The 9,216-nt window shown below is 40.8% G+C and overlaps 1 protein-coding gene across 3 annotated transcripts; it reads left to right on the top strand.

The window, feature by feature from the left end:
- Nucleotides 1–1,634: 1,634 nt before the first annotated feature.
- LOC124074664 (major histocompatibility complex class I-related gene protein-like) lies at nt 1,635–8,871 on the top strand. Of its 3 annotated transcripts, none has more exons than XM_046417827.1 (7): nt 1,636–1,784; nt 2,326–2,595; nt 3,519–3,797; nt 4,137–4,439; nt 5,131–5,235; nt 5,669–5,755; nt 8,026–8,130. In XM_046417827.1, the coding sequence occupies exons 1-6, from the start codon at nt 1,727–1,729 to the stop codon at nt 5,728–5,730; spliced, it is 1,077 nt and encodes a 358-aa protein (XP_046273783.1). In that variant the 5' UTR covers nt 1,636–1,726; the 3' UTR covers nt 5,731–5,755; nt 8,026–8,130. The 3 variants fall into 3 exon arrangements, with proteins under 3 accessions (XP_046273785.1, XP_046273783.1, XP_046273784.1); XM_046417828.1 differs by lacking the exon at nt 1,636–1,784 and adding an exon at nt 1,995–2,142; XM_046417829.1 differs by lacking the exons at nt 5,131–5,235; nt 5,669–5,755 and having other exon boundaries at nt 1,635–1,784; nt 8,026–8,871.
- Nucleotides 8,872–9,216: the final 345 nt, after the last annotated feature.

The raw sequence follows: 9,216 nt of genomic DNA on the forward strand, positions 1-9,216 counted from the left end.
AGTCTCTGATCCAGTAGCAGAGGGAGGTGTTGATGCCCTGATCTCCAAGTTTGTTGATTAACTTGGACGGTCTGACGGCGTTGAATGCTGAGCTGAAGTCCATCAACAGCATCCGTGCTCATGTGTTGTTATTGTCCAGGTGTGTGAGCACAGAGTGCAGTGCTGTGGAAATTGCATCCTCTGTACTCCTATTGCTGCGGTAGGCAAACTGATGTGGGTCCAGTGTGGGTGGGAGGTAGCTCTTCAGGTGTGACAGAACTAGCCGCTCGAAGCACTTCATGACAATGGGTGTGAGTGCAACTGGGCGGTAGTCATTCAGGCATGTTGGGCTGGAGTGTTTTGGGACTGGTACAATGGAGGTGGTTTTGAGGCATGTTGCCACAGCTGCTTGGGCAAGGGACAGGTTGAAGATGTCCGTAAAGACCCCGGCGAGCTGCTCCGCGCATGCTTTTAGCACACGACCAGCGATGCCGTCTGGGCCGGCAGCTGTGTGTGCGTTGGTCCTACTCAGTGCAGCGCAGATGTCTGTGGAGGTGAGGGTGAGGGGCTGGTGGTCTGCTGAGAGTCTGGTGTTGGTGGCCGTTTCAGTGTTGTCCCTGTCAAAACGAGCATAAAAGTCATTAACTCATTGGACATGTTGGATCAGCATGAAGACCACAGCAGCTCAAGGTAAGACAGGGAAATGTGTGTGTTGTAAAGCCTTCTAAGATCATAGGAGTACATGTATTATCTCAGTCTTCATCTCTTATGCACAAAGAAAATCAAAATTCACTTTGCTAAACTATCAAACAGTGTGACATTAAAGGAGGCTGACATGTTACACACATCAGATTCAGAATAAACATCTATGAAGCTGATGAGATGAAACATGAAGTATGTTGTCATTGTGCTGTTTTCTATTGAATATTTGTCCAAATGGATCCTATTTTATTCAAGTTATTCACAGCATCATCATTTCTTGCAGGACTGAAGTTGTACAAGGAGGGAAGAGTGTGCTGCTGATGAAGATGATGGCTGTAAACAGAAATGTGTGTGAAGAAATCTCCCTCCACATGTCTCATGCTCAGCACATTCAGGATGACTTGTTCACATTATCAGTCTCAGATTTATTTGGAAGGTTTGTAAATACTTTGATGACATGTTGGGAAACTGTGGAAACTGCTGACCATTTGGTTTCCACACAGTTTCCTGTGTGTTTGTCTGAAGTCAAAGCAACATTTCTGTCTTTTGTGTTGTTTAGTGTAAACGTTTGTTGCATTTTTATTCAACAGGTTGGTACAATATGGGGTGTTTCTGCTATTTTTATTCATATTAGCTCATAATGCGATTTATAATAAATGTATGTCAATGACAAAATATGTCACTTTCATCTTTCATCTTTCATGTCACACCTGTGCTTTGACTGGTCAAAACAATCGTCACACACACACGCAAACACACACACACACACATTTGGCCAGAGACTTTATTTGTTTGAAAAAAAAAACCTTACAACAAATTTAATGAGATATTCAGACCATCACAATTCCGTTTTGACTTTCACTTTCGTTTAGTAACCTCAATGGGTCTGTTTTACCGAGTTATAAGTGACGTTGGGCTCGAGCTGAATTCTCATTGGCTCACACGGACGCGCCCCTGAAGTCCTCACTTCATCTTTCGCTCTCGACGAAGCAGCAAAGCGAGGTTGTCTGTGGGTCAAAACATTTCACCCTGGAAAATCTGCAAAATGAAGACCCTGGTCTTCGTGGTCCTCCTGGGAACAGGTCTACATGTGGCGGTGGCAGGTCAGTTCACTTTATTTTAAGTTTGATGTTAAAAGACAAAACGCGTCGTTTCCTCATATAACTCAGTCCGCTCTGCACACACGAACTGAAGGTGCGTTTGATTGTCTTTGATGATTAATCACAGGACTTGCAGAGAAGACAAATAGAAATGATAAATGTAGAAATGAAGAAGAAGATTGTTTATAAAACGTGAGAAAACACTGATCTTAAAGTTGAAGGTTGGAAACTCTGTCAGTAGTTACTGCGGCTCCCACCTTCAGTCCTCTCGACCTACTCGGTCCTTTACCCACACGTTTTCATCGAGACAAGATGAAACATTTATTTTTGTTTCTTCTCTTATGTCACGTTTCATCAGCAGGTAACAAAACCCTTTAAATATTTACGTTAAGCTCTTTGAATTTTCATCCTGCCTGCCTCAGGGACGCACTTTACTTTCACTGAATCCTATTGAATACGTCATGTTTATGTCTGTATATTTTATTTGTATGTGTTATATTCATTTTATATTCATACTGAATGTATAAACCTGTTCGTCCTGCAGTCAAACACTCCCTGAAGTATTTCTACATTGCGTCTTCTGGCCTGCCAAACTTCCCGGAGTTTGTTGGCGTCGGTTTTGTCGATGATGTTCTGGCGGGTTCCTGCGACTCCAACAAAAAGACACCAGAAGCCAAACAGGACTGGTCGAAAAAGTTATTCCAAAATGATCTTCAGCAGTTTGAGTTCTACAACCAAGCGTGTTCGATAACTCTGCCCAACTACTTTAAAGCCACGATTCATACGTTGACGCAGCGCTTCAACCAAAGTGGAGGTAAAATGTTTCTGTGTGATAGATTTCACTTTTTATTGCAAAAAGATGTTTAAAAATATAAAGGCCCAAAGAAACATGACGTCAGAGGAACGATACCAAATTAGAATCTTTGACATATTTAGCACAGAGCAGCTACAATATAGCAATAGTATTTATTTAAGATAAAATATAATCCTGTGGTAACCAGGTGTGTAACAGTAAAATGTAAACAGGTTGTACAATAATGTAGTAAATCTGCACATAATGAGAGCAGGTTGGTCTGCATCTAAATCAATAAGTACACAGTGATGGATAAACAGCTCATAAAGCCCAGTGACAATGTTGAGGAAACACGTGTAATCTGTAACAGTTACTGCTGAGAAGGAGAAAACATGTCATCAAATTCTAAACTAAACTGTGCAGTCAAACAGGGCGGCACAGTGGTGCAGTGGTTAGCATTGTAGCCTCATAGCGAGAGAAACAAAAGAAAAGGAATAACATTCAAGTTACATTCAGTCTCCTTTGTGTCCAGCTGTGCAGAAAGCACACCATTGTTAAAGGGTTAATTATGGTTCAGTAATGCTGTTCTGAAGCCTTATGCATTTATGAAGTGCTGCTTAAGGGATCCATGTTTTCCACTTTACAATAAGGGGCACAAAGAGCATTGATTAATCACCAGTTCTGGTTAAGTAATGTTTACACAGCATAACAAGCAGAATAAATTGATATGTTAAGCTGTGATTTAAGTTATGACATGAAGATAAATAAACAAGCAAAGCTCTTCATGAAATCCATGCAGTGTGTCCACTGATCTCAGCCAAACATAAGTCAGAAGTTGGAGGATGGATAATAACAATAATAAAAAGGTCTGCGAGTAATAAAATGGCTGACTGTGAACTTCATGATATTCATGTTAATTAACATGTTTATACTCTCTCTCTCAGGTGTCCATGTTTTGCAGAGGATGAGTGGCTGTGAGTGGGATGATGAGACTGGAGAAGTTAATGGATTTGACCAGTACGGTTATGATGGAGAAGACTTGATATCATTTGACCTGAAGACGTTGACGTGGGTCGCTCCAACACCACAGGCTTTCAGCACCAAACTGAGCTGGGATGCTGACAAAGCAAGAACAATAAACAATGAGATACGCCTCACTGAGATTTACCCTCAGAGGTTGAAGACGTATTTGGCTTATGGCAACAGCTCTCTGCTGAGAACAGGTAGAGTCACATGACCTGATGTGGTTTAATGGACACAATAATGTTCATATAACCTGCTCAGACTGAACTGTCACTGTGTTGTCACTCTGATCAGTCTGATATTACGTGCTTCTTCTGTCAAAACACTGAGACTGTATAAACCAGTGCACAGACAGTATAAATGAAGTAAACTTGCACAGTTTCAGTGTTTGCAAATAGAAATATTTCCACTGAACTCTGACACTGTGACTGAATTTGCTGTAAAGTGTAAAAGCTGTCAGATCATAGCTGACTGGAGAAAGTTTCCTTCTCTCTTTGTTGTCTCTTTCCTTCTCTTTGTCACACTTTCTCTCTCTGCAGATCTTCCCTCAGTGTCTCTCCTCCAGAAGACTCCCTCCTCTCCAGTCAGCTGCCACGCTACAGGTTTCTACCCTGAGAGAGCCACACTCAGCTGGAGGAAAGATGGAGAGGAGCTTCATGAGGACGTGGAGCTCGGAGAGATCCTCCCCAACCACGATGGAACCTTCCAGATGAGTGCTGAGCTGAAGCTTTCATCAGTCACACCTGAAGACTGGAGCAGGTACACCTGTGTGTTTCAGCTCTCAGGTGTGAAGGAGGAGATCGTCACCAAACTGGACAAAGCAGACATCAGGACCAATGAAGGTAAGACTGAGATCAAAAGGTGGGAAACACACATTTATTTTACTGTAACCTGCAGTTCAGGTTTTCTCATGTGTTGGATGGGAAGTTTTGTTTCCTTCTGTAGTTTTGTTGTTTCTTTCATCAGTTTTTATATTGTAATTTTAAGGCTCAGATTAGATTTAAAGCAACACACACGTTCACCTCTGGACCCTGACAAGAGGATCAACACGTCCCTAAAAAGATTCAAACTTATGTTTCTTCATTAAAGTCAAAGTTTTAAAGAGATTACAGAGAAACATAGTGAAACTTAGAAAATGCAAGTTAAGTTGTTTGTTTTCATTTCTGTATGCAGTTTTTAAGCATGTTTATCTTTTGTTTAACTTTAATTTCTTTTGTTTACTGTTAAAATTCTTAAAGAATTTGAATGTGATTGTCTGAAGTTTTCGTTGTGCCAAAAACCAACACAGACTTCAGCTAAACAAAGTCAACAAAACTCAAGAAGGACAAACAAGCACAGATGCAGTAATTTTGTCCCGACAAGTTGATTAATTTGGTTAAAAATGTAAATTAGCAGCAGCAGCAGGACAAACAGACATTTAGTGTCTGTCTGTCTGCAGGGTTGTGGTCTGGTTGACAAATGGATGTTTGTTCTCCTCTGAGCTGCTTCACCTGTGCAGGTTGTGACTGTTTTCTGTTGTTTTCTGCTCCACAGAGAAGAACATGACTGTCATCATCGCGGTTGTTGTGGTGGTTCTCGCTCTCATCCTCATCGCTGCTGCTGTTGCTGTATGGTTCCTGGTTTGCAAAAAGAAGGAAGGTGAGAGACCCGAACAGAATGATTGTCTCTTTTGTCTCTGGTTTGATTTCAGACTTTGAGTTGATGCTTTTATCCAAAGTGAAGCAAACTTTGATTTGCCAGCACATGGAGATGAGTTTGAAACAGCAGTAAAGTGTGTGAGGCTCAGGCTCACAGTGTCAGTATGATACGAGCACAGAAGACAAACTCAGCTTTTCTTTTTGCCTTCATCTTGAAGAGGAGTCGCAGTGAGCTGCTCAGGATCAGAAACACGTGTTCAGGTTTACACTGTGGAGCTGCTTTTGGATCCTACAGTGAATATAATATGATGACGTTAGAGAGACGAGATCGGAGGAGGAGTCGCATGAAAACACAAACGCAGAGATTTATTTATCAGTCTGAGTGAGCACAAACTGAGAGAAGTAAAATGACTCGTCTTTGCTTTGCCTTTCAGCCAAATGTCCTCCATCTGACAACAGCTCTGAGCTCTCTGAGAGACTGAATCCTCAGCCCTGAATAACAAACACAGCAGCTGAACACAGTGAGTGGCTTCATATGAGACATGAACACAAACTGTGTGTCAAAGAACTTTCTGTGACGCTTTGTGAAGAAAATCTTTCACCTGCAGGTGATTTTTAGATTTTTCAGTCCAAGCTTTAGTAAAACAGTGACAGCAGTTTATTAAACTGGTAAAATAGTAATACATGTCGGCGGTAATGACACCCGACTGCGCCAGTCTGAGGTCACTAAAATTAATGTTGAATCAGTTTGTACATTCGCAAAAACTATGTCGGACTCCGTAGTTTTCTCTGGACCCCTACCCAATCTGACCAGTGATGTTTAGCCGCATGTCATCATTCAGTCGCTGGCTGTCGAGGTGGTGTCCAGCAAACAATGTGGGCTTTGTAGATAATTGGCAGACCTTTTGGGGAAGACCTGGTCTCATTAGGAGAGGGATTCATCCCACTTTGGATGGAGAAGCTCTCATATGTAGAAATCTGACTGACTTTCTGATTAAACCAAAACCCTGACAACCCAGAGTTGAGACCAGGAGGCAGAGTTGCAGTCCTACACGCCTCTCTGCGCTTCCATTACAGTTACCCACCCAATATCCCATAGAGACTGTGTCTGTCCCCCGACCACTTAAATTAATTGAACCAAATTCAAAAAGAGGAGTTATACATACAAATCTAATAAAGATCAACACCAACACCTCCACAGCTACAACAAATAGGAGAATTAAATGTGGACTGTTAAATATTAGATCTCTCTCATCTAAAGCTGTACTAGTGAATGAGTTAATCTTGGACAATAATATAGATTTATTCTGTTTAACTGAAACCTGGCTTCGACCAGAAGAATATGTCAGCTTAAATGAATCCACTCCCCAAAGTCATATTAATACTCAGATTCCTCGAGACACCGGCCGAGGAGGTGGAGTTGCCACCATTTTTGACCCAAACCTATCGTTTAGTCCAAAGCCCAAAGTCAACCACCATTCATTCGAAAGCCTTATTCTTACTCTCTCACACCCTACCTGGAAAACAATACAACCAATTTTTATTGTTGTAGTGTACCGCGCTCCTGGCCCATACTCTGAATTTTTACTGGAATTTCCAGAATTCCTATCGAGTCTGGTCAGTAAAACTAATAAAGTTATTATTATGGGTGATTTCAACATCCACGTGGATGATAGTAATGATAGCCTTCGCACAGCATTTATCTCTCTCTTAGATTCAATCGGCTTCTGTCAGTGTGTACATGAACCCACTCACTGCTTCAATCACACTCTTGACCTTGTTCTGACATATGGCATTGATGTAGAACATTTAACTGTCTCTGAACAAAATCCTCTTCTGTCTGACCATTGTTTAATAACTTTTGAGTTTATACTATTTGACTTCATACCACCAAGAAAAACCTCCTACACTAGATACCTGTCTGATAGTGCTGTGGCTAAATTTAAAGAAACAGTTCTATTGTCATTAACTTCAGTATCATGTCCCCATACGAGTGAACAATACAATAATCCCTCTCAAATCGACCATTTCGTGAACAGTGCTGCAAGTTTACTAAGGACGACTTTAGACTCTGTTGCTCCGCTAAGAAAGAAACTCATAAAGCAAAAGAAACTTGCACCCTGGTATAATACAGAGGTTCTGATGGTACTGATGTAACATCAAACACTAGTGTCTTAGAACCAACAGTAGAAACAGATAATCATCTTGACTGCTTCTCACCTATTGATCCCCATCAGCTATACTCACTCGTATATTCATCCAAGCCAACAACATGCCTCTTAGACCCCATCCCTACTAACCTTCTCAAAGAAGCTTTACCCTTACTTAGCACCTGTCTGTTAGACCTGATCAGTCTGTCCCTGATAACAGGCTATGTACCCCAGTCCTTTAAAGTAGCTGTAGTCAAACCTCTCCTTAAAAACACACACTTGATCCAGAGGTTTTAAGCATCGTCACCAAACTGGACAAAGCAGACATCAGGACCAACTGGGGTCAGACTGAGATTAGAGGAGACTGAAGTGAATGTCTGTGGTTTGTGGAGCGTTTTAGCTGTTTGCTTCCACTGCAGCTGGAAATTAATGTTTTCCAAAAAAAGTATTGATAATAAACCAATGAGACAGTGTAATCAAGAGATCAGATCAACTGTACTTTGCTGAACTTTTTAGGGTTTGGGTTACAGAAACACATTTAAGATCATACAAACAAACCCACAAGTGAGTCAGAATAAATCTTTGGATGGATGATATCACCTGTTCTCACCTGCTTTGTCTGTACTGACTTTTCTTCCCAGCTGAGGAGTCCAGTCACATGATCGTCTTCATCTTTGCTGCTGTGTTTGTTCCTGCTGCCATGGCTGCAGTTGGATTGATCGTTTACTGGAGGAGGAGGAGGAGGAGGAGAGGAATATGAAGATGTCAGGACTTTGAGTTTAGTCCTTGAGTTGTTGCTTTCATCCATGTTGTAAAATCCAAATGTGCATCAGTTTCACTCGAAGCCTTTAAGTCATGATGACATGATGATGAAGTGTTGAAGGTGGTGAAACAGGAATCAGATACTTCAGTCAGTACAACACTGAAAATACTCCAAACAAGTAAAAGTACTGCACACAAAACCTTAAGCTATTTAAACACTACCAGTAAAAAGTATTTAAATTAAGAAACCTAAGAAGTTCTCTTCATGCAGTAAAATGTTCAGTCGTGTTTTATTTCTGATGTTTTTGGATTAATGTTACTGCTGCATTTACGTGTGTGTCGCACTTTAGTGGTGTGGATGTTTAAGATTATTTAAGCTTATTTTTCCGACCTGCTGGCTGATTTAATCATCATGTTTTACTGCTCAAAATGATTCCATAGTGACTGATGAAACCATGTTGTTTTGTTAGGGAAAAAGGGAAACAAATCATTTAGAAGGATGTAAAGACATGTTAGGTTGAGCTTAAAGGTGCAATAAGATATGGCCAGAATTTTGTTTTTAAGGTAAAATTTTAAAAATGTATCTAACATTAATACATTATTAACAGAATGTGAAGAAACGGTGTTGATGTTATGTCCACTTTACTGCTCACTGATCAACACAAATGTCCAAATCAAATCTATTCTTGATTAAAAAAGTGGACTTGATTAAAGTCCTCAGCTTCCAAGCATTCAGCTCCTTTTGTCCACACACTCATCTGTGACTTCAGTCAAAGCTTTCTGGTTCTTTTCCATATCATGAAGCAACATCCAAAATGTCTTTTTATTGAAGTGATTTCATCAGAATTGATATGACCGACTGTTGGCTGCAGACAGAACCGACTGATCAGTTTCATTTGTTTTAGATTTAAAGGTCACCTTTGATATAATCAGTCACATAGTTTTCATTTGTTTTTAGCTGTGTAACAAGTCAGGAAAGAATGAGGAAAGAAGAGTTTAACAACAGCAGGCAGACCAAAGTGGCTTCAGTGGTTCAGTGCTGCACCTTGGGGCTCAGACTGTCTTTCCCG

Source organism: Scatophagus argus, chromosome 17 (assembly GCF_020382885.2).
Source record: "Scatophagus argus isolate fScaArg1 chromosome 17, fScaArg1.pri, whole genome shotgun sequence".
In the NCBI taxonomy this organism is placed as follows: domain Eukaryota; kingdom Metazoa; phylum Chordata; class Actinopteri; family Scatophagidae; genus Scatophagus; species Scatophagus argus.